Source organism: Oncorhynchus kisutch, linkage group LG17 (genome assembly GCF_002021735.2).
Source record: "Oncorhynchus kisutch isolate 150728-3 linkage group LG17, Okis_V2, whole genome shotgun sequence".
NCBI classification, from domain to species: Eukaryota; Metazoa; Chordata; class Actinopteri; order Salmoniformes; family Salmonidae; genus Oncorhynchus; species Oncorhynchus kisutch.
Window position 1 is genome coordinate 2652754 of NC_034190.2, and position 15000 is coordinate 2667753.

General features: G+C 50.9%; 1 protein-coding gene across 1 annotated transcript in view; it reads right to left on the bottom strand.

Annotated features, from left to right (window-relative positions):
• Positions 1 to 15000, bottom strand: part of LOC109883181 (CUB and sushi domain-containing protein 2-like) — an 899659-nt gene that overhangs the window by 123992 nt on the left and 760667 nt on the right. Inside the window, 4 exon segments of the mRNA XM_031794932.1 lie at positions 6663 to 6809; positions 10514 to 10702; positions 10913 to 10972; positions 11060 to 11210. Of these exon segments, the coding sequence (XP_031650792.1) occupies positions 6663 to 6809; positions 10514 to 10702; positions 10913 to 10972; positions 11060 to 11210 (547 nt within the window).

Genomic DNA, 15000 nt, shown 5'->3' on the forward strand with positions numbered 1-15000 from the left:
ACTGAATTCTAACATAATTCTGCCAAGCTTGATACAGCTTCAAACTAGCACTGACGTGTCAAGTGAGAGGTGTCAAAGCCCATTAGCCCAACAATGGCAGGAGAGTCAAACAGTCTACCCCCCAACCAAATGGAGAAGCCTTAGAAGCTCCCTCCCACTGTTCAGAGGTAATTAAAATAGAGTACCCTTTGCATGTAAAGAATGATAAGGGCAAGGAAAATATTACAAAATGAAGCTCCTTATGGAAAATCAAGAGACACTTTTGCTAACTATTACAAAAATGGGAACATCAACAACCTTATCTTCCACACAAACAATTCCCCTGGCATGGCACAGTGCTTATTGCACACTACCCCCTTTGTTAAGAGAGGGGCGGTTAACGAGGGGTGGAAACTCAGAAAACTTGATAACGAGGACTCTGAGTCAAGTAATATAAATATCTATAAGTCCGGAACAGTAATGGTACAGGGTAACCCCAAACAGTTTCAGCTGGACTTTCACCTAATTAAAGAATTAGCCCAGCAGGAGAAGCTCTCCCTTGATAAAGACCAGACCTTCTCATTATATAACCCCACAGACGAGCAACACCCAGCGGAGAAAGCAGAGTCAACCCTCCCAGCACAGATTACCACTCCCTCATTGAAATGAAGGACAATTCATCCAGCTGGAGATAAGGCAGGTTGGAGCTGGAACCGCAGGTGATTACACTTCAGTCAGCACCAGACCAGACGACAGTCCAGCACAACAACAGCCCCTTAACCAGACCCGGAGAGCTGGAGGTGGACAGAGACATATCTGCACTTTGGACAGTGGTGAGACAAATACAAACAGGAGAAGAGGAGAGCAGAAAGGCACTGAGGGAGAGTATCAGACTGCTGGTGGAGGAGGGTTGAGGGGGATGGAGGAGAGAGGTGAGGGGATGGAGGAGAAGGTTGAGGGGGACAGCGTGTGACAGAGAACAACCCACTAGGAGAGGTGGCCACCCCCCACAGAGAAGCCAGCAGAACAGCCCACCTCAGCACCCAACAAAGTCTCGACACCACAGCAGAACAGTCCCAAACCAGACCTGACCATAGAGTCGACACCACAGCAGAACAGTCCACACCAGACCCTGACCATAGAGTCGACACCACAGCAGAACAGTCCAAACCAGACCCTGACCATAGAGTCGACACCACAGCAGAACAGTCCACACCAGACCCTGACCATAGAGTCGACACCACAGCAGAACAGTCCACACCAGACCCTGACCATAGAGTCGACATCACAGCAGAACAGACAAATGAAGAACCCCAAGCCCAGAGGCTCTCACCCCCTCTGAGCACCCCCCCTGTCAGCCACCCTGATAGCCCTTCTGACAACCCCCCCACAGACACTGAGGACAAACACAAGACACAGATTTGCACTGAAGGGAGTGATTGAAAAGGCTTCTTCTACTTTCCCCATGCACAAGTGGTTATCTCCACCCTGCTACCACGAAAATACTTCCACCCTGCCACAATACAGCAGGTAAATGCAAGTATTTCCCGTGACTGTGCCTCAAAAACCAAACGTTTTCCTGGCCCACCACTCCACCCTGGACTTGAACAGCCACTATAACCAGGTCCACCTCTACAAGGCAGCAAGTGCCCACCTTTGCCCGAACTCTAAAGGACATCGCTCTCAAACGTATCCCCAACACTTCACACAGGAGCAACTGATCAATAGACACCCCACCCAGACCAGCGAGACACCCTCCCAGATCTGCAGGACCCCCCCCCTGGACCAACACATAGAGGACCCACGCAAAGAGGAATTACAACCAGACCACAGTACACCAAGACACATCCACACCCCCACCCCAACCAATCAACACCCCCCCCCACGTCAACCATGCCCACACCCCATTTAGGCCCCCTCAGATCAGACCTATGCCACTCCTGCCCACCCCATGCACCCCACTCCCGCAAAGAGGGCCTCAACATGGAAGCCACACATACGCCCAGGTAGTGAGCGGGCAAACAGTCCCAACCCCCATTCTCACACTCGCCCAAGCCAATGGCATGTACCAGATGCTCAGCAGGCTCTGCTCACACTTACTGGCCTGAGGCCAAACCACGACCAACAACATTGGACACTCTATGGAACAAAAAGCCTTCACTATATTATCCTGGAATATCCAAGGCCTGAGGTCATCTGCCTTTGGCCTAAAGAGCAGAAACCCGGACTTCACCAAAGAAATCGGTAATACAGACATTGTCATCCTGCAAGAAACCTGGTATAGAGGAGACGGACCCACTGGTTGCCCTCTAGGTTACAGAGAGCTGGTAGTCCAATCCACCAAACTACCATGTGTGAAACAGGGAAGGGACTCAGGGGGTATGCTAATTTGGTATAGAGCAGACCTAACTCACTCCATTAAATTAATCAAAACAGGAACATTCTACATTTGGCTAGAAATTCAAAAGGAAATTATCCTAACAGAGAAAAATGTCCTCATGTGTGCTACCTATATCCCCCCACTAGAATCCCCATATTTTAATGAAGACAGCTTCTCCATCCTGGAGGGGGAAATCAATCATTTCCAGGCCCAGGGACATGTACTAGTCTGTGGCGACCTAAATGCCAGAACCGGACAAGAACCTGACACCCTCAGCACACAGGGGGACAAACACCTGCCTGGAGGTGACAGCATTCCCTCCCACATATGCCCCCCTTGGCACAACTATGACAACATAACCAACAAAACGGGTCACAACTCCTGCAGCTCTGTCGCGCTCTGGGTATGTACATAGTCAACGGTAGGCTTCGAGGGGACTCCTATGGTAGGTACACCTATAGCTCATCTCTTGGCAGTAGTACTGTAGACTACTTTATCACTGACCTCAACCCAGAGTCTCTCAGAGCGTTCACAGTCAGCCCACTGACACCCCTATCAGACCACAGCAAAATCACAGTCTACTTAAACAGAGCAATACACAATCATGAGGCATCAAAGCCAAAGGAACTGAGTAACATTAAGAAATGCTATAGATGGAAAGAATGCAGTTTGGAAACAACAAATTCAATCCCTTTTAGACAATTTCCTGGGTAAAACGTTCCACTGTAATAGTGAAGGTTGATGAAGAATGCAAAAATCTAAGAAAGAAATTGAGAAACGTGTCCAACCAAAAACATAGAGACCCGGAAAACCTGAGTCTACGCCTTCACTATGGTGAATCACTAAAACAATACAGAAATACAGGAAAAAGAAAAAGAAGGAACAGCATGTCAGAAATCAGATCAATGCAATTGAAGAATCCATAGACTCTAACCACTTCTGGGAAAATTGGAAAACACTAAACAAACAACAACACGAAGAATTATCTATCCAAAATGGAGATGTATGGGTAAACCACTTCTCCAATCTTTTTGGCTCTATAACAAAGAATAAAGAGCAAAAACATATACATGATCAAATACAGATCTTAAAATCAACTATTAAAGACTACCAGAACCCACTGGATTCTCCAATTACATTGAATGAGTTACAGGACAAAATAAAAACCCTCCAACCCAAAAAGGCCTGTGGTGTTGATGGTATCCTCAATGAAATGATCAAATATACAGACAACAAATTCCAATTGGCTATACTAAAACTCTTTAACATCATACTTAGCTCTGGTATCTTCCACAATATTTGGAACCAAGGACTGATCACCCCAATCCACAAAAGTGGAGACAAATTTGACCCCAATAACTACCGTGGAATATGTGTCAACAGTAACCTTGGGAAAATCCTCTGCATTATTATTAACAGCAGACTCGTACATTTCCTCAATGAAAACAATGTACTGAGCAAATGTCAAATTGGCTTTTTACCAAATTACCATACAACAGACCATGTATTCACCCTGCACACCCTAATTGACAACCAAACAAACCAAAACAAAGGCAAAGTCTTCTCATGCTTTGTTGATTCCAAAAAAGCCTTCGACTCAATCTGGCATGAGGGTCTGCTATACAAACTGATGTAAAGTGGTGTTGGGGGTAAAACATACGACATTATAAAATCCATGTACACAAACAACAAGTGTGCGGTTAAAATTGGCAAAAAACACACACATTTCTTCACACAGGTCGTGGGGGTTAGACAGGGATGCAGCGAATTGGCGCGGGCACTAGAAAGGTCTGCAGCACCCGGCCTCACCCTACTAGAATCCGAAGTCAAATGTCTGCTGTTTGCTAATGATCTGGTGCTTCTGTCACCCAACCAAGAAGGGCCTACAGCAGCACCTAGATCTTCTGCACAGATTCTGTCAGACCTGGGCCCTGACAGTAAATCTCAGTAAGACCAAAATAATGGTGTTCCAAAAAAGGTCCAGTCACCAGGACCACAAATACAAATGCCATCTAGACACCGTTGCCCTAGAGCACACAAAAAACTATACATACCTTGGCCTAAACATCAGAGCCACAGGTGACTTCCACAACGCTGTGAACGATCTGAGAGACAAGGTATGAAGGGCATTCTATGCCATCAAAAAGAAACATAAATTTCAACATAGCAATTAGGATTTGGCTAAAATACTTGAATCAGTCATAGAGCTCATTGCCCTTTATGGTTGTGAGGTCTGGGGTCCGCTCACCAACCAAGACTTCACAAAATGGGACAAACACCAAATTGAGACTCTGCACGCAGAATTCTGCAAAAATATCCTCCGTGTACAACGTAGAACACCAAATAATGCATGCAGAGCAGAATTAGGCCGATACCCACTAATTATCACAATCCAGAAAAGAGCCGTTAAATTCTACAACCACCTAAAAGGAAACGATTCACAAACCTTCCATAACAAAGCCATCACCTATGACTGACCCAAAATTAAGGAAAGCTTTGACTATGTACAGACTCAGTGAGCATAGCCTTGCTATTGAGAAAGGCCGCCGTAGGCAGACATGGCTCTCAAGAGAAGACCGGCTATGTGCTCACTGCCCACAAAATGAGGTGGAAACTGAGCTGCACTTCCTAACCTCCTGCCCAATGTATGACCATATTAGAGAGACATATTTCACTCAGATTACACAGATCCACAAAGAATTCGAAAACAAATCCAATTTTGAAAAACTCTCATATCTACTGGGTGAAATTCCACAGTGTGCCATCACAGCAGCAAGATTTGTGACCTGTTGCCACGAGAAAAGGGCAACCAGTGAAGAACAAACACCATTGTACATACAACCCATATTTATGCTTATTTATTTTATCTTGTGTCCTTTAACCATTTGTACATTGCTAAAACACTGTATATATATATATATATATATATATATAATATGACATTTGTAATGTCTTTACTGTTTTGAAACTTCTGTATGTGTAATGTTTACTGTTAATTTTTGTTGTTTTTCACTTTATATATTCACTTTATATATTATCTACCTCACTTGCTTTGGCAATGTTAACACATGTTTCCCATGCCAATAAAGCCCTTGAATTGAATTGAATTGAATTGAGATGTAGGGGTCATGGGAGAGAAGACACAAAGAGAGATCAAGGAAAGAAGAAGGGGCAGCAGGTGGAAGGAAAGGCCAAGGAGGTAAAAGATGGATTGATCAAGAAAACAGTAGATAACGTAGAATCTGCTCCTACCATCTGTCTGAGCCCCACTGAGGTATTTCCTTACAGCAAGGGACTCCATCTCCACGAAGCAATCAACCTGTGAGCTGCTGTCTGACACTAACCCAGGCTCCGTTCCAAACCACACTCTATCCCCTACATAGTGCAATACCTTTGATTGGGTAAAAAATAAAGTTCTCTATGCAGGGAAAAGTCTGCAATTTGGAACATACCACCAGTATGTCACTTATCCCACTATACTGAATCCATCGTGAAAAACAGGGGGGGGGGGGTGACAGAAGAACATCCGGCCAGGGAGAGGGAGAGAGAGAGGGAGGAAGGGAGAGAGGGGGAGAGACTCTGGTGAGAGAGGGAGAGAGGGAGAGAGGCAGGGATGACTCTAGTGAGAGAAGGGGAGAGGGAGAGAGGGAAGAAGTGAGAGAGGGAAAGAGACAAATAGGATTGCCATGATAGAGGGATTGGGGAGTGAGAGAGGCAGGGAGAACAGTGGAGGTGATTAGTGATTAGGTGACTAGTGATGATAGGTAACGTTTTTAAACAGTGATGCAGGTGTCCTTATATCAACACATCCTTCATCATAGGAGGGGAAATAACAGAATAACAAATGAATCATTTCCTTATTTCCCAGATGTAGTTTGAGTGGTGCTTTGTTGCATCATGGTATCACACCTTGACACTGTATCAAAGGGAATAACATGTTGTATTTGTCAGTCTGTTTGTATAGACGTTGTTTTACATTGGCATCTACGAGATGTTACCTCACAGTTACATAAGCCTGTTCGACACACACACACACACACACACACACACACATACACATACACACACACACACACACACACACACACACACACACACACACACACACACACACACACACACACACACACACACACACACACACACACACAATCCTCACACACACAATCCTCACACACACACAATCCTCACACACACACACACACACACACACACAATCCTCACTCACACACACACACACACACACACACACACACAGAAACCCGAAGAGACAACCCCACACCCAAACCCCTCCTGTACTCACCTGAGTATTGTATGCGGAAGCCTTTGTGGCTGGTGGTGTGGTCGAAGGACCAGTGGAGGTAGACCTTGTTGTTAGAGCTGGTGATGCTGAGAGGAGAGGAGTAGTTTCCACTCAGAGTGACCAGGAGAGGACTCTGTCTGGACGGACCTGTACAGAGGGGGGGGGGGGGGGGGGGGGGTGGGGGGCAGAGAGAGAGAGACAAATAAATAAAGAGAGAGAGAGGGAGAGTGGCAGAAAAACAGAGAGAAAAAGAGAGAGAGAGACAGAGAGAGAGAGAGAGAGAGAGACAGAGAGACAGAGAGACAGAGAGAGACAGAGAGAGAGAGAGACATGCTGGTCAGAAAGGTTGAGAGAATTATGGACTAGATCGGTTTCTCATAATGAACCATTTAACAACCAAGGGTTTAAATAACATCTCATAAACATTTATGGTGTGACTACATTTTGAGTTCCTTCATGCTGAATAGAGACAGTCCCTGTTGAGACATGATCGGTCATCCAGATATCGTCTTGAGGTGTTTAGCATGTTGCTTCATGGCTACACACGTCAGTTCTAGTAATGTTAACAGGAGCTTTCAACTCCTAAATCAATAGAAGCTATTTCTTTTTAGGCTTTGCCAAAGTACTAGTAGTTTGGTCCCATGCTGTCGTGGCAGAGATAAACTCTGCCTCAGCTGGGAACTGAGAAACAGATTCCCATCCAACGAGTCACAGTGTTTGGCACGAGGGCCGACCCGTCTGTTCTCGCTCTGCTCATTGGAAGATAAAAAGGGGTAATCAGCAATACTTGTGTGCGAAGGCACCATTCTTTTCACAGCACGACCCCCCCCCCCCCACACACACACCACTGCTTCCTAATGACATGCAGATATACACAGGAGAGGCAGTGCTCCGTCGAAAAGAGAACGAGGACGTTTCCGGGGTTTTGCCCGTGAGGGACATAATGCCAGGACAGGACGGGGGGGGAGACGATATCGTCTCTGACAACGTGACACGTTTATTTTCTAGGCCCCTAAACGAGTTCCTCCCTGAGTGTACCAGGACCTTCGTCATCCTCACTCCAGACCTGTGTTGTAAAGGCCCTAATCAGCATCATTTGAGTACACAGAATGAGTCTGAATTCTGATGCAGCAACAAGACAGAATAGAGTTTTTAGAGAGGTTGGTGGTGTGTAGAGCTCGACCACGAAGCATACTGGAATACCATACAGTCTTTCCAGAGGTCTACTCCTGTTCTGGACTACAGTGCTCCTGTTCTGGATTATAGTGCTCCTGTTCTGGACAACAGTGCTCCTGTTCTGGTTTATAGTGCTCCTGTTCTGGACAACAGTGCTCCTGTTCTGGTTTATAGTGCTCCTGTTCTGGATTATAGTGCTCCTGTTCTGGATTATAGTGCACCTGTTCTGGAGAACAGTGCTCCTGTTCTGGATTATAGTGCTCCTGTTCTGGACAACAGTGCTCCTGTTCTGGTTTATAGTGCTCCTGTTCTGGATTATAGTGCTCCTGTTCTGGTTTATAGTGCTCCTGTTCTGGATTATAGTGCTCCTGTTCTGGACAACAGTGCTCCTGTTCTGGATTATAGTGCTCCTGTTCTGGACAACAGTGCTCCTGTTCTGGTTTATAGTGCTCCTGTTCTGGATTATAGTGCTCCTGTTCTGGTTTATAGTGCACCTGTTCTGGACAACAGTGCTCCTGTTCTGGATTATAGTGCTCCTGTTCTGGACAACAGTGCTCCTGTTCTGGTTTATAGTGCTCCTGTTCTGGATTATAGTGCTCCTGTTCTGGACTACAGTGCACCTGTTCTGGACTATAGTGCTCCTGTTCTGGTTTATAGTGCTCCTGTTCTGGACTATAGTGCTCCTGTTCTGGACTATAGTGCTCCTGTTCTGGACAACAGTGCCTCTGTTCTGGATTATAGTGCTCCTGTTCTGGACAACAGTGCTCCTGTTCTGGATTATAGTGCTCCTGTTCTGGACAACAGTGCCTCTGTTCTGGATTATAGTGCTCCTGTTCTGGACAACAGTGCTCCTGTTCTGGATTATAGTGCTTCTGTTCTGGATTATAGTGCTCCTGTTCTGGATTATAATGCTCCTGTTCTGGACAACAGTGCTCCTGTTCTGGATTATAGTGCTCTTGTTCTGGACAACAGTGCCTCTGTTCTGGATTATAGTGCTCCTGTTCTGGACAACAGTGCTCCTGTTCTGGACTATAGTGCTCCTGTTCTGGATTATAGTGCTCCTGTTCTGGACAACAGTGCCTCTGTTCTGGATTATAGTGCTTCTGTTCTGGATTATAGTGCTCCTGTTCTGGATTATAGTGCTCCTGTTCTGGACTACAGTGCCTCTGTTCTGGATTATAGTGCTCCTGTTCTGGACAACAGTGCTCCTGTTCTGGATTATAGTGCTCCTGTTCTGGACAACAGTGCCTCTGTTCTGGATTATAGTGCTCCTGTTCTGGACAACAGTGCTCCTGTTCTGGATTATAGTGCTCCTGTTCTGGACAACAGTGCCTCTGTTCTGGATTATAGTGCTCCTGTTCTGGACAACAGTGCTCCTGTTCTGGATTATAGTGCTTCTGTTCTGGATTATAGTGCTCCTGTTCTGGATTATAATGCTCCTGTTCTGGACAACAGTGCTCCTGTTCTGGATTATAGTGCTCTTGTTCTGGACAACAGTGCCTCTGTTCTGGATTATAGTGCTCCTGTTCTGGACAACAGTGCTCCTGTTCTGGACTATAGTGCTCCTGTTCTGGATTATAGTGCTCCTGTTCTGGACAACAGTGCCTCTGTTCTGGATTATAGTGCTTCTGTTCTGGATTATAGTGCTCCTGTTCTGGATTATAGTGCTCCTGTTCTGGACTACAGTGCACCTGTTCTGGATTATAGTGCTCCTGTTCTGGACTACAGTGCACCTGTTCTGGATTATAGTGCTCCTGTTCTGGACTACAGTGCACCTGTTCTGGATTATAGTGCTCCTGTTCTGGACTACAGTGCACCTGTTCTGGATTATAGTGCTTCTGTTCTGGATTATAGTGCTCCTGTTCTGGATTATAGTGCTCCTGTTCTGGACTACAGTGCACCTGTTCTGGATTATAGTGCTCCTGTTCTGGACTACAATGCACCTGTTCTGGATTATAGTGCTCCTGTTCTGGACTACAGTGCTCCTGTTCTGGACTACAGTGCACCTGTTCTGGACTACAGTGCTCCTGTTCTGGACTACAGTGCTCCTGTTCTGGACTACAGTGCTCCTGTTCTTGACTACAATGCTCCTGTTCTGGACTACAGTGCTCCTGTTCTGGACTACAGTGCTCCTGTTCTTGACTACAATGCTCCTGTTTAGGACTACAGTGCTCCTGTTCTGGACTACAGTGCTCCTGTTCTGGACTACAATGCTCCTGTTCTGGACTACAGTGCTCCTGTTCTGGACTACAGTGCTCCTGTTCTGGACTACAGTGCTCCTGTTCTGGACTACAATGCTCCTGTTCTGGACTACAGTGCTCCTGTTCTGGACTACAGTGCTCCTGTTCTGGACTACAATGCACCTGTTCTGGATTATAGTGCTCCTGTTCTGGACTACAGTGCTCCTGTTCTGGCCTACAGTGCACCTGTTCTGGACTACAGTGCTCCTGTTCTGGACTACAGTGCTCCTGTTCTGGACTACAGTGCTCCTGTTCTGGACTACAGTGCTCCTGTTCTGGACTACAATGCTCCTGTTCTGGACTACAGTGCTCCTGTTCTGGACTACAGTGCTCCTGTTCTGGACTACAGTGCTCCTGTTGTAAAACAACAATTAAATCATTAAATCATTAAAACAACATTAAAACAACATTAAATCATTAAAACAGGACGCTCACCGTCAAAGATCTCCAGTTGGTCAAACTGCCGGCTGGTCTGGAAGTATTGTATTGTGAACGTGATGTTGTAGCCCGGCTCTACCTTCACCACCCAGGAACAGGACTCAAAGTGGGGGAAGCCGCTACCGGGGGACTGGCTCATGATGACACCCGTGGAGGCTGTAAGGACCTCGTTCACTGGACACGTCACTGTGAGGAGAGACAGGGGCTGTTAGGACCTCGTTCACTGGACACGTCACTGTGAGGAGAGACAGGGGCTGTTAGGACCTCGTTCACTGTGAGGGGAGACAGGGGCTGTTAGGACCTCGTTCACTGTGAGGGGAGACAGGGGCTGTTAGGACCTCGTTCACTGGACACGTCACTGTGAGGAGAGACAGGGGCTGTTAGGACCTCGTTCACTGGACACGTCACTGTGAGGGGAGACAGGGGCTGTTAGGACCTCGTTCACTGGACACGTCACTGTGAGGGGAGACAGGGGCTGTTAGGACCTCGTTCACTGGACACGTCACTGTGAGGAGAGACAGGGGCTGTTAGGACCTCGTTCACTGTGAGGGGAGACAGGGGCTGTTAGGACCTCGTTCACTGTGAGGGGAGACGGGCTGTTAGGACCTCGTTCACTGGACACGTCACTGTGAGGAGAGACAGGGGCTGTTAGGACCTCGTTCACTGGACACGTCACTGTGAGGGGAGACAGGGGCTGTTAGGACCTCGTTCACTGGACACGTCACTGTGAGGGGAGACAGGGGCTGTTCTGGACTTGACTGTTACCAAGGTTACTGAGGATTCTGGCCACATGAGTCCCTCAAGATAAGATGACCTTCTGAAAGGGTTAGGGCTGTTAGGACCTCGTTCACTGGACACGACACTGTGAGGAGAGACAGGGGCTGTTAGGACCTCGTTCACTGTGAGGGGAGACAGGGGCTGTTAGGACCTCGTTCACTGTGAGGAGAGACAGGGGCTGTTAGGACCTCGTTCACTGTGAGGAGAGACAGGGGCTGTTAGGACCTCGTTCACTGGACACGTCACTGTGAGGAGAGACAGGGGCTGTTAGGACCTCGTTCACTGTGAGGGGAGACAGGGGCTGTTAGGACCTCGTTCACTGGACACGTCACTGTGAGGGGAGACAGAGCGACAGTCAGTCAACAGGCTATTTTGTCCTTTCAGAAGGTCATCTTATCTTGAGGGACTCATGTGGCCAGAATCCTCAGTAACCTTGGTAACAGTCAAGTCCAGGTTGAACCCTCAGTAACCTTGGTAACAGTCAAGTCCAGGTAGAATCCTCAGTAACCTTGGTAACACTCAAGTCCAGGTTGAATCATCAGTAACCTTGGTAACAGTCAAGTCCAGGTTGAATCCTCAGTAACCTTGGTTACAGTCAATCACAAAGGGCCAGGGAGAGGGACAGGGAGAGGGTCAGGGGAAGGGCCAGGGAAGGGGCAGGGAGAGGGTTAGAGAGAGGGACAGGGAGAGGCTCAGGGGAAGGGCCAGGAAGAGGGACAGGGAGAGGGTCAGGGGAAGGGCCAGGGAGAGGGACAGGGAAAGGGTTAGGGAGAGGGACAGGGAGAGGGTTAGGGAGAGGGACAGGGAGAGGGTTAGGGAGAGGGACAGGGAGAGGGTTAGGGAGAGGGCCAGGGAGAGGGACAGGGAGAGGGCCAGGGAGAGGGCCAGGGAGAGGGCCAGGGAGAGGGCCAGGGAGAGGGACAGGGAGAGAAAAAGGGAGAGGGTTAGGGAGAGGGACAGGGAGAGGGTCAGGGAGAGGGCCAGGGAGAGGGTCAAGGGGGGGGACAGGGAGAGGGACAGGGGGAGGGCCAGGGGGGGGACAGGGAGAGGGACAGGGGGAGGGCCAGGGAGAGGGCCAGGGAGAGGGTCAGGGCGAGGGACAGGGCGAAGGCCAGGGAAAGGGAGAGGGCCAGGGAGAGGGACAGGGAGAGGGAGAGGAACAGGGAGAGGGAGAGGGCCAGGGAAAGGGTCAGGGAGAGAGCCAGGGAGAGGGTCAGGGAGAGGGACAGGGAGAGGGAAAGGGAGAGGGAAAGGGAGAGGGCCAGGGAGAGGGAGAGGGCCAGGGGGAGGGCCAGGGAGAGGGTCAGGGAGAGGGACAGGGAGAGGGTCAGGGAGAGGGTCAGGGAGAGGGACAGGGAGAGGGAGAGGGACAGGGAGAGGGTTAGGGAGTGGGCCAGGGAGAGGGACAGGGAGAAGGCCAGGGACAGGGAAGGGGACAGGGAGAGGGCCAGGGTGAGGGCCAGGGAATGGGCCAGGGGTGGGTCAGGGAAAGGGCCAGGGAATGGGCCAGAGGATGGGCCAGGGAAAGGGTCAGGGAGAGGGACAGGGAAAATGTTAGGGAGAGGGGCCAGGGTAAGGGTCAGGGAGAGAGTCAGGAGGAGGGTCAGGAAGAGGGTCAGGATAAGGGTCAGGGAAAGTGTTAGGGAGAGGGCCAGGGAAAGGTTCAGGGAGAGGGTCAGGGAGAGGGTCAGGGAGAGGGTCAGGGAGAGGGTCAGGGTAGGGGTCAGGGAAAGGGTCAGGGAAAGGGTCAGGGAGAGGGTCAGGGAAAGGGTCAGGGAAAGGGTCAGGGCAAGGGTCAGGGAGAGGGTCAGGGCAAGGGTCAGGGAAAGGGCCAGGGGATGGGCCAAGGGATGGGTCAGGGAAAGGGCCAGGGAGTGGGCCAGGGAGAGGGACAGGGAAAATGTTAGGGAGAGGGGCCAGGGAAAGGGTCAGGGAGAGGGTCAGGCGGAGGGTCAGGAAGAGGGTCAGGGAAAGGGTCAGGGGGAGGGTCAGGGAAGGGTCAGGGAGAGGGTCAGGGAGAGGGTCAGGGAGAGGACCAGGGAGAGGGTCAGGGAGAGGGCCAGGGAGAGGGTCAGGGAGAGGACCAGGGAGAGGGTCAGGGAGAGGGTCAGGGAGAGGACCAGGGAGAGGGCCAGGGAGAGGGTCAGGGAGAGGGTCAGGGTCAGGGAGAGGACCACGGAGAGGGCCAGGGAGAGGGTCAGGGAGAGGGAAAGGGTTAGGGAAAGGGCCAGGGAGAGGACCAGGGGGAGGGCCAGGGTGAGGGTCAGGGAGAGGGCCAGGGAGAGGGCCAGGGGAGGGCCAGGGAGAGGGCCAGGATGAGGGCCAGTGTGAGGGTCAGGGAGAGGGTCAGGGAGAGGGTCAGGGAGAGGGTCAGGAAGGGGGTCAGGGAGAGGACCAGGGAGAGGGCCAGGGAGAGGGTCAGGGAGAGGGTCAGGGAGAGGGCCAGGGAGAGGGTCAGGGAAAGGGCCAGGGAGAGGGTCAGGGAAAGGGCCAGGGGGAGGGCCGGGGAGAGGGCCAGAGAGAGGGTCAGGGAGAGGGTCAGGGAAGGGTCAGGGAGAGGGTCAGGGAGAGGGCCAGGGAGAGGGCCAGGGAGAGGGCCAGGAAGAGGGCCAGGGAGAGGGCCAGGGAAAGGGTCAGAGAAGGGTCAGGGAGAGGGTCAGGGAGAGGTTCAGGGAGAGGACCAGGGAGAGGGCCAGGGAGAGGGCCAGGGGGAGGGACAGGGAGAGGGCCAGGGAGAGGGTCAGGGAGAGGGTCAGGGAAGGGTCAGGGAGAGGGTCAGGGAGAGGGCCAGGGAGAGGGCCAGGGAGAGGGCCAGGGAGAGGGCCAGGGAAAGGGTCAGAGAAGGGTCAGGGAGAGGGTCAGGGCCAGGGTCAGGGAGAGGGTCAGGGAGAGGGCCAGGGAGAGGGCCAGGGAGAGGGCCAGAGAGAGGGCCAGGAAGAGGGCCAGGGAGAGGGCCAGGGAAAGGGTCAGAGAAGGGTCAGGGAGAGGGTCAGGGAGAGGTTCAGGGAGAGGACCAGGGAGAGGGCCAGGGAGAGGGCCAGGGAGAGGGACAGGGAGAGGGCCAGGGAGAGGGTCAGGGAGAGGGTCAGGGGGAGGGCCAGGGAGAGGGCCAGGGAGAGGGCCAGGGAGAGGGACAGGGAGAGGGCCAGGGAGAGGGTCAGGGAAAGGGTCAGGGAGAGGGCCAGGGAGAGGACAGGGAGAGGGACAGGGAGAGGGCCAGGGAGAGGGTCAGGGAGAGGGTCAGGGAGAGGGCCAGGGAGAGGGCCAGGGAGAGGGCCAGGGAGAGGGACAGGGGAGAGGGTCAGGGAGAGGGTCAGGGAGAGGGCCAGGGAGAGGGCCAGGGAGAGGGACAGGGAGAGGGCCAGGGAGAGGGTCAGGGAGAGGGTCAGGGAGAGGACCAGGGAGAGGGTCAGGGAGAGGACCAGGGAGAGGGTCAGGGAGAGGACCAGGGAGAGGGTCAGGGAGAGGCCCAGGGAGAGGGTCAGGGGAAGAGATGAGAACTTCATACAGCTTCCAATGCTGTTGAACAACGTGACACAAAACCTAAATGCTACAACTCGACATTGAAATGCTACATCCCCCTCATCAGAAACCAGGTTGTTAGGAGGTCCACATCGTAACGTAGTGATACCAAGTTGTCAGGAGGTCCACATCGTAACGTAGTGATACCAAGTTGTCAGGAGGTCCACATCGTAACGTAGTGATAC